The sequence below is a fragment of the Talpa occidentalis genome, unplaced genomic scaffold (genome assembly GCF_014898055.3).
Source record: "Talpa occidentalis isolate TD23 unplaced genomic scaffold, MPIMG_talOcc4v2.1 talOcc4.8, whole genome shotgun sequence".
NCBI lineage: Eukaryota > Metazoa > Chordata > Mammalia > Eulipotyphla > Talpidae > Talpa > Talpa occidentalis.
The window spans coordinates 42995700-43011596 of NW_023605194.1; the positions used below are offsets into that span (position 1 = coordinate 42995700).

Genomic DNA, 15897 nt, shown 5'->3' on the forward strand with positions numbered 1-15897 from the left:
CCTCCCTCCCTGATCCTGGTACCGCAATGGGTTCTTGACCAGGCCTGGGTTATCAATCTCCCTCTACCTGGAGAACTCCCCTAAATGAAATTCCTATTGGCGTGGGGCCTGTGATATAACAAGTCACTTGCCTTGCCTGGGAAATGAAAGATGATAAGGCAGAGTTCCTGGGACAGAGGCGCTCTCCATAAATCTGCCAGAGTGTGCTGTGGATTACTTTGTGGGATTAATTATCTGTCCTTCAAACAAAGACCCGACCTCAGTGGCTGGGTGAACGTCTCTAACCTGCAAGGGAGGGAGCACTGGGTGGTGGGGAGGCAGGGCCCAGGAATGAGAGGCAGGTCATGGGGCGGGCTGTGCAGCTGGCGCTTTACTCCTGTCAGGCCCTACATGGCCCCTCATGCCCAGCACACCAGGCCCTCCTGGCTTCCAACCTTTCTGAGACTTGGCGCTTTTGACTCCTCTAACAATCAGGCATCCTCCACATGCTCCTCATGCCAACCCAGGACAACCCTACCTCATCTCTTCTCCTAGTTACACTTCTACCTCCCAGACTGGGGGGCTTCCTTGTATGGATGGGAAAGTTCTATATACAATGGCTAGATAAAACTGGACCAGAAACCACTTTAGCATCTACTATGTGACCTTAAGTTCTCTCAGCCTCAGTTTGCCCATCTAGAAAATGGGAGCAGCATAGGAGGGACTTATGCATGATAGGGTTGGCATGATAATACAAAGAGGCAAGGTAGCTCTGGTGGAGACCAAATGGATTTCAGACTCCCCAAGATCTGCTACCTCTTGGCCTAGCATGACCCCACCTGTCATACAACCTTTCTGACACTGCCTTCTCATTTGTGAAATGGGGACACCAAGAGTGCTGGTAGTAAGCATATGCAATCTCTCTGGGGGGCCTTGCATGACACCTTGGGTGGGATTTTATTGATATCTTAATTAAGGCTGCAAGAAAAGTGGCGTCTTGGTGGCTTCTTCACCCTAGGCCAGGCCTTTCTCCCTACCCAGCCCAAACTGTATGTGACTCTCCCTCCATCCATGAACAGAGCCAAGCTTAAGGCACCACTCTTCAAGCCAGGAAAAATCAGTGCTAATCACAGGAGGGCTGCCCAGTGCCAGGCTCGATGTTAGCCAAGCCCCAATTAACTGTTCTGAGTCACAGGGGCCATGGAAGAGAGTCTATTGACTTTGACTCCCTGAAGAAATAAGGGGGCGGTGGTGTCATGGTAGAAACAAGGAATGTTTATACCTCTGTGCTTTGAGGAGACAGAAAGACCCTGAATGTGGGACGCAGGTGGCTTGGTGCCAACTGCTGGTCATGCCACAGGTGACCTGGAAAATCCCACTTTCTGGTTGGACCTTCAAGTTCACCTGGGTAAGTAGAAAGGTAGGTAAGTGGGGAACAGGAAGAATCATTAGGTAAACAGGAAGGTGCAGTCTCCTCCTGCTCATTCCAAGTGCCCTTTCTAGAAGGTGCAATGAAAAACAGTCACTTGTAGGTGAGGTCAATGAGCTTGGGAACAAAAGAAAGTTACTAAGCATTTATTATATGCCAGGCATTGTGTTAAGCACACTGCCTCTTCGAGGTAGGTACTTTTACTGTTATTTACAAGACGATTTGTTAAGGTCCCATGGTAATTGAACTCAGAACTAGCATTTGACCTTGGAACTATCTGATGCAAAGTCCTTAGTTGCTACCTCAGTATACCAAAGCCAGAGCTCTTTCTAAGGAAGAGCTCTTTCTAAGGAAGAGCTCTTTCTATTGGTCATTCTGTCTGGTGGGTGGCACAGTCCATCAGTCTAGGTTGGGTCAAAGTAGAGACAGGGATCATACCTCCTTATACCTTGGCCACTGTGACTGTAGGATGGCCAGAGACTAAAGTCAGTGCTCCAAATTCTGGGAAAATGAGATCAGAAAGAAACAGCAGAAGTTTACTGGGTATGGAATGGGTGGGGGTCAGGGGCTAGGACTTAGGTAAAAGGAGAATTTGCTTTTTCAAGTCTCTTGGGTCCCCTTATACTCTTTTGAACTAGACCCACCTTACTGGACTTCAGATTTGATCTCCAAAATTGAAGCCAAAATTACTACCTGGGTCCAAATTCTGGCTCTGAGCTGAGTGGCCTCAGGCAAGTTGCTTAACCTCTCTGAGCTCAGTTTCCTCATCTGTAAAGTGGGAGCAATGACAGTAGCTGTGAGGGGCAAATGCGTTACATGTGAGTTACTTAATACAATGCCAGGCAATAAATGTTAGTAAAAGTTATTACAATGGATTTTCTCTACCCCCATTCCACCCTCTCACTTCTTGAAAAGAAGTACCAATTTACTAGATGTTCCTGTATATGCAAGCATTATTGTTAAATAACTATTACTATTGATTTTTTTTTTAAATTACAGCCATGCTATTATACTATCTCATTCTACTTCTTTTATCACTCAACTCTAGGTTCTAAAGATTTATCTATTTTGCTGGATGTACATCTATTAAGTTGAACTATATGAAACTGCTGACATTTGACCATTTTGACCTACAAAAATGGTGATTCCATGTGATTTAACCTAATAGTTTTCAGTTTCTAACTGATATATTCTTTAGCAAAGGGGTCAGCAAGCCTTTTCTGTAAAAGGCATAGTACCTATTTTAGACTTTGCAGGTCAAGAGGAAACACTGAGGACATTATACAGGTACTTATTTAGCAAAAGAGAAACACATTTTCCCAATGGTTTTTAATAAAATTCATAATAGTGTCATGATTGACCATAATTTCTTGTAATACAGGTCTACTAATGAAAAGAATGGAATTTGGGGGGTAGGGGAATAATAGTTCACTAAGAAGAATGTAAAGATAGTGCCCAGTATCATCAAATTAACTGCAAAAATGCTCATCTTTGAAATCCATTCCTAGCTTTCGACCATATCAAGTTAGGCAGTGGGACGATTTGGCCCATGTGCCCAAGGGGAGTGTTGAGAAACTGGTCTTTGTATTTCCATTTGTATTTCTCTGATTTCAAGTCAGTTTCAGCATCCTGACATATGCTCACTAGTAATTGGGGTTTCCCATTCTGTGAATATCTTTGGCCCATTTTCTATTGAATTTCCCAACTTTTTCTTTTATATTACACATAGTCACCTTTGTTGGCTTTCTTGTCCTTGTTGGTTTTAATTGTTGCAAAAATCTCCTCCCACTAGCCACCTGCTATCAACTTTCTATATTCCTATCAAACTGAAAATCCTTTGATTTCAATCAATTTTTCATCTATGGCATATGCTTTTTGAATGTAGAGTTCTTTCCTACTACAAGGTCACAAAGATATACCCCCACATTTCCTTTTATAAGCTTTATATTTTACCTTTCACATTTAGGTCTTTAATCCATCTGGAGTCCACCTTGGTATATGGTATATGGCAGGGATCTTGCTTTATTTTTCTCCATATAGTGAGCTAGTTTTCCCAACACCAGCTACTAAACAAGTCATTTTTTCCCCATTGATTTGTGGGGCCACCTTTATCATATATCAAGTTCCCATATTTATGCATGGGCCTAGTTCTAAGAGTTTTATTCTGTCTATCAACTTGGTCTATATTCCTGAAAATGTACTACATGGAATTGGGGCCACTTTACCCATTATCCTGGTGCCTGCTTCTGTGCCAGTTGCCTGGGATGGCAACATCTCATACTGCCAGCTCCATATGGCGTGTGGACATTGCTTGTATTGAGCAGCTGCCCAGCCTGACCCTGTCTTGGAAATTTGGGATTGGAAAACTAGAATATGGAGACAATTGAAAGATGAGGCAGAAAAGGAAAGGACATTTCAAAGACAGTCATGATGAAAAGGAGACAGTACATGCATCACAAGTAGAGGTAGCTAGTGGGGTAGAGATAGATCAGTGAGGCACATGATCAAGAGGAGCAAAGGCTCACTGGTAGGCTGGATCACGGCCATCAAAGACATATACGTGCTAATCCCCAGAACCCCCGTATGTTACCCTATATGGCAAAATGGACTTTACAAATAATGATTCAGTTGAGCATCTTCAAATGGGAAGATTATCTCCTGGGCCCCACATGTAATCATAAGGCAAATAGGAGGCAGATAGAGATTTGACTATAGAAGAAGAGAAAGCAACATGACCAAGGAAAAAGATTGGAGTGATACAGCTATGAGCTAATGACTGCTGGCAGCCACCAGCAGCTGGAGGAGGCAGGTATGGACTCTCCCCTGGAGCCTCCAGGTAGATCCAGCTCTGCTGACATCTTGATTTTAGTCTCATGAGACTCATTTTGGCCTCAGAACCAAAGAGAATATATTTCTGGTGTGTTATGTCATTGATTTTGTGGTAGTTTTTCACTGAAGTCCTACAAAACAAACATGGATGCTCTAAGAAAGGAGAAAGCACTTGAGCTGGTTATCCCAGTTTCTTATCCCAGCAGGTCCGAATGTGGGGACGGTCTTCCCCAGGACCCCGAAACCTTGTAGAATGCCCCTTTCTCTGAGCTTCCAAAGTGCTCTCAGATTCCTGGAGCCACAAATGCCCTGCAAAGAATGCTCTACGGCCTTAGCTTGACCCTCAAGAGCCTTCGAGTCATCTTCCCTCTTTCCTCTTCGCAGCCTTTTTGGTGTATCACAGCTCCTTAGACACCTCACGAAGAGCCCTTCCTCTAAGCCTTTGTTCCTGTTACCCTTCCTGGCTGGGATGCCCCCTTCCACCTAGCCCACCCATCCTCCAGTCCTGATACAGCAGTACTGACAATACCTCCCGTGGATGCTGGCACCCCTGTATTTTCAAGGTGGCTACATTTCTGCTATTCTACCACACAGCGTGATAGTTCCTGTTTCCTGTCAGGTTCAGGCGCTATTCTAAGCATTTTGTATGTACTGATGTAAGTCTTGGGCTCTTCACCCCTCCATCTCCCCTGCCCCCCAAGCAAGCTCTACCCTCCTTCCTGTTTGGCAGACCAGGAATGGCCCAGGTGAGGTTACCCCTGTGTCAGGGCTGCCCCCTCAACCTTCAGTCATTTGAATGCTACGCTCCCAATTTTGACCATATCTGCATGCAATTCATGTTATTATTGTTTAGCATTTTTCTCTAATTTGATTCAATTTTTTCCTCTTAAAAATCACTCTTAAAGAATCTACTTAAGAGTATCACAGATGGAGAACCAGTTCATTGGTCATAAAAACAGGGTGATTGTAAAATGGATAAAATGAGCCTCCATGGTAAGATTTTAACTGCACGGGCTTATTATCGCAAGGCTCCATGCAGCCTGCTCTCTTTTTTGTTAAGTGGGGAGACGAGCCAAGGGGTAGAAAAGTGTTAAAAACCTGAGTCCCCAACTGGACTTTCTCCTAAACAAAACTGACAGAGATTCTGAAAGAAAATTGAGACAGGAAGAGCTGTCTTACTGTGTGATTCAATGTTATTTCCCGTCCTACCCATGTGGCATGTCAAGTCATCTCTCTGGGGAATCAGCCTTGGGGTGAAGCCTCTGTACTCACTAAGTCCCAGTCCTCAGTCCTCCCAGCCTCCTTTGAGCTCCATAAGGACTATCTATCCCTAGTGAATGCTGTGTGGATGGATGAGCAAGTTTTCACATGCTTAGCTCCCCAGCGAGCCCTCAAGCTTCCCCGGAATGGTTTTCTTTGTCCAATTTCCATTCTAGAGCCTGTCTCCCCAAGAACACCAAGAACGCAGATTGGCTCATGAGGACCTCACTAAGGATCTGTTCATGACCAGGCAGACTTCTGTCTTGTCCTGACAGACTGGAGGACCACCAGCACCCCAGAACCTCCCGTTCTCTTTTGCAAAGTACTCCCTTAAATCTCAACTAAATTATTCTTATGCACATTTAAGACTCCCGCTATCCTTATGAAGACAAGTCAGTCACTGGCTCCTTTAAAATAACCCTTGCTATGCCAGACATTGCTATGAAGTGTTTGTCCTCTGCTTTCCCTGATTGTAAAGCACTTCACTGATGAGGTCCTTCAGAGTTGGGCCTTCTCATGCATGGGCAGCAGGAGGGGGCTGGAGGGGCAGTGAGCTGGAAAACATAGGCTGTCTGACTTCCCCCCACTTTCCCCCACAAAAGGAGCACTGTCTGAGGGAGGTGGGGCTGGGATGGAGCATAGCCCGGCAGAATGAGAACTGTGAGCAATAAATTCATTCTGTGCCAGAATGTTTGTTCACTTCAATCAGTGTCTGAAAAATATCTGCTCTGAAATCTCTGTTTCCAGGATATTGGTCAAATATTTGAATGGGGCAGCCAGTTAATTGACTCAGGCAGAGCCCTTGACAGTGAGGCAGAGGGAGGAGCTGAGGGGGCACTGGAGATAGTGGAGACCAGAGGTAGATCCGGTGATTCCCAAACCTAGGCAGTTCCGTCAGGTGCTAAGACCAAGGCCACTGGAAATGTGGGTTCTCTTCTCCCACTAGCCATGTCACCTTGGAAACTGGGTCTCAGTTTCTGCATCTGTAAGATGGGACAGCAGTAATAGTACCTACCTCGAGGGGTCAGTGTGAGGATTAAAAGTGTTGATGCTGGGGGAGCACTTAGCTCTGTTCCTAAGTCCCAGAAGCATTAACTACCATGACTATATTATTCCTCCTTAGTCCAGTGCTCAGAGCTCTCCAAGTGTGAGATCCATGCTGTACAGGGAGTTGGGGGGTAGGGGGGCAAAGAGGTCCCCTAAAGTGTGCTCATTCCTGCCCTATGACTGGTGACACCCTCCTTCCTTGCAGTCTCTCCAAAACATTCCTCCAGGACAGCCTTTCCTTCCTGGCCTCTGAAGCATGTGCTCCATTTGCCATGCTCCAGGCTTTTATGATGAATTACTTGTGCAGTGGGTCCTCCCTGGGGCTTATACTGGACATGTCTGGTGAACTGGTGGGTGAACTTTCAATGGCTGATATTGTGGTTAAAATGAAGGTCCTGCTTTCTCTTTCTCTTCCTTTCTCATTTTGAATTGCTTTAAAACATGGGTTCCTCAAGACAGATGGGGCTTGGGGAGGGTGGTACGGTATCTTTGTGGCCCTGTCTGGGCCCTACAGAGAGAAAGGTTGCAGGCTAAAGCTGGAGGAACCTGTGACATTTGCAATTTTAGAGACTACTGAAGTCTCTAAAGGAGGAGACTTCAGTTTCTAGACTAGGAAGAGCCCTCATATCTTTTTTTGTATGTGCTCCTCAACCAAATGCACTTTTTAATAAACCTTATTAGTATTTCCACTTTACAGATGAAGAGACTGAGCCACAGACAGGAGAAATAACTTGCTCAAGGTCACCTGAGACTTGAGCAAGGCTGGCTAGGAGAAGGGCTGTGACTAAGTCCTCTCCCTCCTTCTGGCTCTCTCCAGGGTGCCTTACCCAGAGCAGGCGCACAATAAATACTGATGACATGGATATGCTGACGGGAACGTAGGTGCAGATGTCAACATTTTGGTTCCCCAGGGAAGCCATGAATCAGAGCTACGTGGGGGTGGGAAGTGGCTGATGGGCTGAGCTACGAGGATGACATCTGCTTTGCTTGCCCTATCTGCAGGGCACCTCGGGGTATCTCCCTCCTGGTGCCCCCACAGCATCCTCTCCTCCTCTCTGTTCCACTGGAGACCTTAGAGAGACCAGGGAAGAGCAGTCTGGGGTTGTGGGTGACTTCAGGCTTAATATCTTTGTAACCATATTGCAAAAGGGCATGCCTAAGACGGCGCCTTATGCTTAATCTTTCTCTTTTATTGCTTTTTCTCTTGTATGATTTAACCTTGCACCAGGTATCAAGCTAGATAAATAAAAACTTTTATTTCAGATTAGCCCCAGCTGGGGGCTGCTTGAAAGCTGAGCAGTCATCCAGGGAGCCAAATGAAAAAGGGAGCTGGGAATCTGAGCTGCTTAGAGGGGCTCATCTCAGGTTCAAAGCCCCCAAAAGATATTTGAGAACTTTTCTGAGGTGGGAGGGACAAGGTCTCCTCCCACACCCACCAGCTGGGCAGGCTGAGGCAGGTGGAGGGAATCTCCTAGCCCAGGCTTCCCAACCCCCCTTCCTAAATGGCCCCTCACCCTGGTTAACTTCTCTTCACCCTGCATTTCCTACCTGATGCTTAACACAGCCAGGAAACCATGCATTTACTGACTTATTTAACATCACTCTTCTCCACCACAGCGTGAGCGCCACAAAGGCAGTGATGGTGGTTTTCCCTTCACAGCTGGCCCCCCAGGGCTAGCATGGAGCCTGGCACAGAGTAGGCACTCAATTAATATTGATAAGTTAACTGAATGAATGATGGATCAAATAAATGAAAAAATTCTAGGATTCCAGCCCAGCACACAGATCAGTGGATTGACATAAATCACTTAGTTTCCTGGGCAGAATTATAAGAGATGGCAGGAAGGCCTTGCGTTGAATCCTGGGTCTACCATGTATGTACCATGAATTCTGAGGTACATTTCATGTGCGCTGTGAGCTTTAGCTTCCTCATCTGTAAAATGTCCCTTCTAGTCATATTCTGGGATTGTGGTGGGGGCAAGAGGTGATGTCTATAGGCCAAGGGGAACGCTCCCACATGTTCAGAGAGAGACAAAGTGCTTCCAGGAGCGTGGTTGGCACAGTCAGTCCATACCATCATTGACAGGAAAAGGGATTGTCGACGGTATTTTCACAGGACAGAATAATATGCAGTAACGAAAACAAACAAATGATACCTACGCCAAAGAATAGGGCAGGATCTTAGATGCATTATTATAGTAGAAAACACAAGTCCCAGGATACTATGTATAACATGATTCTTTCTTTCTTATAAAGTTTACAGACAAGTAAATCCAAGCAACATGTGATCCAGATACATGTGACCAAATATATTTTAAAAGCAAGGGGATGAAAAAATGCAAGACATAAAGAATGGTCATGGGCAGGTGAGGCTGAGAGGCACAGAGGAGGAGCGCAGGTGAATGAGAACAATGGGGGACAGACAGTATAGCTGTTGGATTGATTAGCGGGTTCACAGGTGTCCACTATATTATCAAAAATTAATACTAAAACTAAAGAGGGCCACACATGGATCAACATTGATCATGCGCTAAAAATTATGTTTAAATCAATTCTGTATGCCAGAGGCATGCCAAGTTAGGAGAGAAAGAGAATGCAAAATAAATGGTGGCTAATTTTACAATCCTTCAAAGATTCCAAAGCCCCTGGAAGTCCAAGACAAGGCAGTCATTACAGAGATGAGAAACAAGTGGAAAAGAGCCAAATTTACAAAAAGACAAATGCCTCTTGACATAGAAAAACCAGACAAGTACTTCCCCCAGAACCAACCTGTGGTCATGAATTAGACTCATCCCAGACTCAGAAAGTAGCTCCAGCCACGACTGGTCTGCAGACCCCAGCAAGGCTGGAGAGCAGTGGTCCCTGAACTGAGCTGAGCTGAGCTGATGAGCCAAAGGACCCCAAGAGGTCCATCCCCTGCCCAGCTAGGGAGGTGAACTCAAAGTAAAGCAGAAGAGGTTTGGGTTAAACCTAACAGCAAAGGGTGTCTTAGTGTACTACCCCGGTACCCAGGACCCAGGGGACCCACAAGAATATAGCATCCTTGGGCCTCCCCTGGTGGCGCAGCAGTTGAGCGCTGGGCTGCAGGGCTGCCTGCAGCCTCTGCAGCGCCGGTTTGTTCCCCGGCCTCCGGTGAGGGTCCCACAAAAAAAAAAAAAAAAAAAAAAGAATATAGCCTCCTGAGCAAGGGACAGAGACTCCTGCACACGTAGAGAATGTGGGAAAGAAGAGATGCAGAAAGAGAGTTCTGTGTCACAGAAACCTCTTACAAGGCCACTGAGCTATGTTATTTCCCAGAAAGAAGCAAGGGACAAGCCGCTGGCTTTGTTGAAGGAGAGGGGAAGAACAAAGATTCTTTGCTTTATCACAAGGAGGGGAACAGAAGAGCATCAGGAGCAGGAGCCACACTAGCTGGCGGAAAGCGCACCCCTGGAGAGAGGAGGGAGAAGCACCAAGGGGGAGAAAGAAGCGCAGGCTTCCCTGTGGTTCATCAGGAGGCATTTAGCGTTGATGTGATACACTGTTGTTGTTTTGGTATGGTGGTGGGAGAGAACTGTGAATAATATGACTGTGCATTTGTATAATTAAATTTTAAAACCCTCCAGAGGTGCTATTTCTAGATATTTTCCAAAGAAGAGAGACATGGGGAGCAAATGGGAAAAACCTTGAATAGCACATTTGTTCCAGTTCTAGAATGGCTGATTATTGACTACTAGTGATGGCTGGAGGGCTGGGTAATAAAGACTTGGAGGTCCAGTGGGAAAGTATGCTGGGATCAATTAGTGATGTCTGCCTTGGCATGGGATTGGAGAGTTCCAGTACCTGTGCTGACATGGGCCTAGGGTGCCAGTGAAAAGTGTAAACAGATCAGCTTCTTTACGAATATGCCTCTTTCTGCTTAGGTTGTTGCAAGGGCCCCAGAAATCTAGATTCAGAGGTTAGAAGCTTCTTTGTCTTCTATTTTCAGTACATCACCAGAGTCTACTGACACTCGTCCTGCACATCTCCACAATGACCCCCCTAGTCCTTTCTAGAATGGTGTGATACCCTATTAGAAGATCTCCCTTTGTTCCATCGCTTCCTGCTGCAATCCATTCAGATGTCTTGGGAGATGAATTTTCTAGTGACTCTTCCCCCTCCGAACCTTGCTAAAAACCACTGCTTTTGCCCTCTATGCCTGCCACCCACTGGTCCCATGACCCATTTCTGATCTGCCCTCAACCTCTCCCTGGCTTTCTCTTGGCTCCTGCCAGGTGTTCTATTCCCTCTGTGCCCAAAGAGATGCTTTGGAGTTTTGGGGCTTCCAAGCTTCGACTGTGCTAATCCAGGCCAGGGACTGTGTGTGATTCAGATTTCCAATGCAAGTTTGATTTTCCTGAGTTTTCACTTCTCAGCGGAGAAAAATGCCAGCTTAATCACAAGGGCTTTGATGTGTTTCAAATGATAGTCTCCTAAGATTGTACCCCCAACTAGGCCATAGCCTGCAGCCCCATTTATTATTGGCATGTGGGGGGGGGGCATATGAGTTTGAGCAGTTCTGACTGTATCTGATTATTGTCTCTATCTCTCTTCCTCTCTCTCTCTCTCTCATACACACACACACACACACACACGCACGCACGCACGCACGCACGACTTTCAATTTAAAGCACTCAACATATTTTCAAGAAACTGCCTTAGTTGCATTGAAAATAAAATCTAGAAACTGATAAATTAAACTCAGTACCATAGATACAACATATACACATATGCATTTTACACATAAAAACAGTAAGATAGTTTTTACCTCTCAGAACAATATTTTGCCGCCTTGGGGTTGATATTGCCATGTAAGGACACCTGCCCTTCTAGATTAGTGTTTCTCAAAGTGTGGTCCCCTCATCAGCATCAGCATCACAGGGCCCCCACCCCAGAGATTCTGATTAAATAGGTGTTAGGGTGAGGTGCAAAACTGCATTTCTAGTAATTTTAGATGACACGATGCTTCTGGTCCAGGGCCTACACTTTGAGAATCACTGATTTCATGAAAGCTGGGTATATTCTGACTTGAGTGATTGAGTTCATATCTCTGCTCTTCTGCTTGGCAGCTGGGTCACTGGCCAATCTATGTACACTCTCTGAGCCTTGCTTTTCTGTCTACGAAATATGTAGACATAAACCTGTCTAGCCAGTGTCTGGTATACAGCAGGTACTCAATACATGAGTTCCCCTCCCTTCATCTCTGGCCAGCTGGGGGACATTACAGCAGTCTTCTGCCGGCCTGCCTGCTCCTGCTGCCCTCCCCCAACCCACTGTCTCCAGTGTGATCACAGTGAGCTTCACACAACCTAACCCCAGCCACATCCCTACCCTACAGACCTGGCTCCTTGCTGCCCTGAGCACCAGGGCCTGGCAGTCTCCTGAGTTGGTCATGCCACGCTCTGCATAGTCCACCCCATGCCTCTGTGGCTGCTCTTCCAGGTCTCCCTCGCTCACTGCTGGGTCCTGCCCAGTGACTGCAGCTTCACTAACGCACCCACTCTCTCCCACTCTCAGATCTTCAGATCTTTGTGGGCCTGCTCCTTCTGCCAGCAACAGCACCTCCCTCCACAATTCCAGGCTGGCTCCTGCGCATAGTCCCTGGCTGCTCAGATGATGTCTCTCCTCAGTGAGTCTCCCCATCCGAGTGATGGGGGGTGGCAAAGTGCCCCCTCCCTGGATTCTTCTTCACTTATGACAGATATTGTCAAACACACACAAAAGAAGGGAGAACACCACTTCCCCAGGTGTCATCCCTCCAAGTCAACAATTCTCAACACAGCTTCTCTTCACGTGTAGCCTCTCCCCGCCCTCCCTCCCCCAGCCCCCATCCCACATTACTGACTCTCTTCCCCAAGCTGTAGGTTCCTGGGGCTGAGATGGTGCCTCGGGCCCCGCCCCTCCCAGGACATCAGCACAGCTCTTGGCCCAGAGAAGGCCCTCAGTCCACTGCGTGGATATCTAGAGTCCTCATCTGTTGGGCATCTACTATAAATTCAGGTGCTTTCCTAAGAGCTTACAGGTGTCTGTCCACTGACTCCTCACAGCAGCCCAGGAGGTACGAGCTGTTTCTGCCTCCATTTTACAGACTGGAAAACCAATGTTCAGAAGGTTGCCCACCAGTCATGGTAGAAGGCAGGCCCCATGCTGTAGTCTTGGGACAGAGCTGCCCACAGAAATTGGAAATAAGCCACATGTGTTATTTTAAATTCACTAGAGGCCACCGTAGAGGGAGAAAAAAGGGAAATTAATTTTAATGTTGTATTTAACCCACCATATCTAAAACATCATTTTAAGATGTCATCAATATAAGGCATTATTCAAGAGCTATTTTACAACCTGTTTTGCATACTAAGTCTGCAAAATCCTGTTTGTTGTATTTACAGCACATCTCAGCTCAGACCAGCCATACCTCCAGTGCTCCTTAGCCACATGGGCTACGGTGCTGGCCAGCACAGCGAGAGGTCACCAGCCTGGACAGAGGCCTTGAAGCCTGCACTCACAGCCACTTGATTGAATGAAGGAGGAAATCAGTGAATAGAGGCCTAAAGGACCCCTGGTCCTGGTCTTTCCTTGGCAATTATAATGTTTATATTTCATGACCCTTTAGGGTCTCTCTGGCACCATCTTATCACACTTGGCATCTTCTAAGTGTGAATATTAATGACTTGCTAGGAGACACTGCAGGCTAGGTTTCAAACTCACAACTCCAAGGCCAGATTTCTGTGTTGGGTGCAGGGGGTACAGCTGCCCCTTCAAGCAGGACTGTCTCTGTCTGGCAGGGGAAAGACTTGCTCAGACCCCAGGCTGGCTGGCTGCTAGGGATGGGAGCCTGCGGAGCCCAGTTTAGCCAGGCCCTGTAGGAGGCGATGCCCTTGGTGAGCAGCAGGGCGGGCTGAGGGAGAAATGGGCCCATGCCAGGTCCTCTACAGGAAACAGCCTTGTCATTCCTCAGTCTCAGTTTGGCCACAAGGGACTGAGAACAAATTGATAGCAATGGAGCCATAACTTACTGCTGAAGGCCTCTTTGTTCTTGGCAAAACAGAGGGGTCATTAGTAATGGGGAGAGCACTGGTGAGTAGACATAAATCCCCTCATCTGCAGAGCTGATAAATAGCCTGGAGGATTCGGGGCCTCAGGGCACTGGGCAGGTTAACCATGTGCCATGCACCATTCATGGCTCGGCTGTGTCCACCCACCTGCAGACAGAGCCTCCACTTGCCCAGGCTGTGGGGATGCCCAGACTTGGTTCTCAGTTCTGGGATTTGGCTTCAGAGGCCCCAAAGGCCCCCAGTTCTTTCTTTCAAGGGAAAGTTGTTCTGGAGCCAGTAGGGCTAGACCAGTGTTCCCAGCCAGCTGAGCTGCCTGGGGCTCTGTGAGAAGAACCCTTCCTGGTTCCATCCCATGCTACAGAGTGAGAACCTTCCTAGCTGGCAAGGATTTTGCATTTTTAGTAGGAACCCCAGCTAATTCTTAGGTTTACTGCGCTATGAACACACTATCCTAGAGTGAAAGTCGGCCCTTTCTTCTCCCCCTTTCTCCCACAGGTACATATTAGGTTCTACTCTGTGTTGAATCCTGTGCTGGGCACCAGGATAGAGTGCGGAAGAAATGGGGCAAGAGGAGCATCCCTCTAAACACCCCAGATCTGTTCACCACAAGGGCTCGTCTGGCCTGGGTCCTGAGGTGCCCTGGGCTTAGAGGTGCAGTCATAGTCATGCCAGGAGCTGCAGGTCACAAGGAGCCCACGAAACCCTACTTTCCTGCATTCCCAAGGTGAGAGGTCTTTCCACTGGCTCACCCCCAGCTTCCCAAGGACTTTATTGGCCGTCAGCCGTAATAGTAATGAACACTTAGAAGGTACCTTAAACATCTTAATTAAGCTTTTTAGATATACTAAGTTTTGTGATACTTGAACCACCCTGAGGATGGACTCTTCTTGCTTCCATTTTATGGTTGAGAAGCTGAGGTGAAGAGACACCCCCTCAAGGCAATGCTCCCAAGAGACACCGCCTCTATGTTCCTGACCACAGCGCCTCACTATCTTTTGAGTTGGAGGGAGAAAATGCCCCAAGTATGCCACTCTCTGCTCTTGAGGATGTGGGAGGGAGGGGTAGTGGACAGGTGGACACTGCCTGGTGGCCGGCCAGCAGCCTGGCCTGCCTGGATGTACTAGGCGACTCTTCACGACCGGTGGGCGGCTGAGCAGAGAGGCCACATGTGTGTGTTGGGACATGTGCGAGTGTGTCTGGGGGGAAAAGGGACAAAGCCAGAGTCTGTATGTGGGTGACCAGCTTCTCATTTCCAGTGGTCAGAAATGTGAAAAGAGTATGAAATCAGCCAAAGCTGCAGCTCTAGTAGTTGTAAAATGATATACAAACTGCCACCTTTTCATTAAGCAAGAGACAGAAATAGCCAGAGCACTGAAGGAGGTTCGATGGGGTCACTGATATCCAGGCTGAGCCCTAAAGTGCCCAGGTCAGACCTCTTGCAGGGGCGCATGCTCCTGCCCCCACATCAACCTGGCAGCCTCCAGACATCCTAGCCACACGGACCTCCCAGCTCCCCCCTTCCTCCCTGGCTCCCCTCTCCTTCATCCAGCCCATTCCTTTCCCAGGGCTTTGGCTGGGGTCGTTCTGAGGGGGTAGTTCCCCTCAAACCACTGCCCCAAATGCTCACAGCCCTCTCCTGAGCCCCAAAGAGTGGGTTCTCTTACAGTGGCTCTTGTTGGGTAGGGTGAGGGTTCAGGCCTTACCTGAGACGATGGTGTAGCCAATCCCCCGGGGTCGTCCCTTGTCCTGGTCGATGGCCGTGATGATGCGCACTGTGGTGCCCTGATGGGAGAGAGGAGGGACCTGAGATCCGCTGCTGGGCCCCAGTCTGCTCTCCTGCTGTGCCGGCACCTGGGTCTTCCCTCCCCAGGTGAACTCATAGCTGCAAGGTCAGTCCTCACTGCCCCCTTCGTCCCTGGGACAATCACTGAGTCTTCTGGAGAGGCCCAATCTTGCTCTCACCCCTCTCCCCCTCTCCTCTCCTCTCATTGGATGAACCACCCAGGAAAAAATGAGCTGACACAGGAGCCTCCAAAAGGAACAGAAAGATCTGGTCTCTCTGTAGACCGTCCATCAAATGCTATGTGGCCTCAGAAAGGTTGCTGTACCTCTCTGGTCTAAGTTTGCTTCCCCTTAATATGAATAACCCTGGGACATGTTTTCACAGGAGTCTGAGTGAAGGAGGACGTCGTGGATCAACTACTCTACAGAAGAAAGCACCACAAATCTGAAGAGCGAGCATCTCTGGTAATGGCTGGGCACCTCTGGACCACAAAGGCCCTC

At 47.7% G+C, this 15897-nt stretch overlaps 1 protein-coding gene across 6 annotated transcripts in view; it reads right to left on the minus strand.

The window, feature by feature from the left end:
- CDH23 (cadherin related 23) overlaps positions 1 to 15897 on the minus strand; it is a 381721-nt gene that overhangs the window by 193865 nt on the left and 171959 nt on the right. For all 6 annotated transcript variants that reach the window (XR_008550123.1, XM_054690753.1, XM_054690748.1 and 3 more), the window contains exon 9: positions 15318 to 15396. Coding sequence is in view for 5 of the 6 variants with exons in the window: in XM_054690753.1 (XP_054546728.1) it covers positions 15318 to 15396 (79 nt within the window). In the remaining variant the exon portion in view is untranslated. The remainder of the gene's footprint in view (positions 1 to 15317; positions 15397 to 15897) is intronic.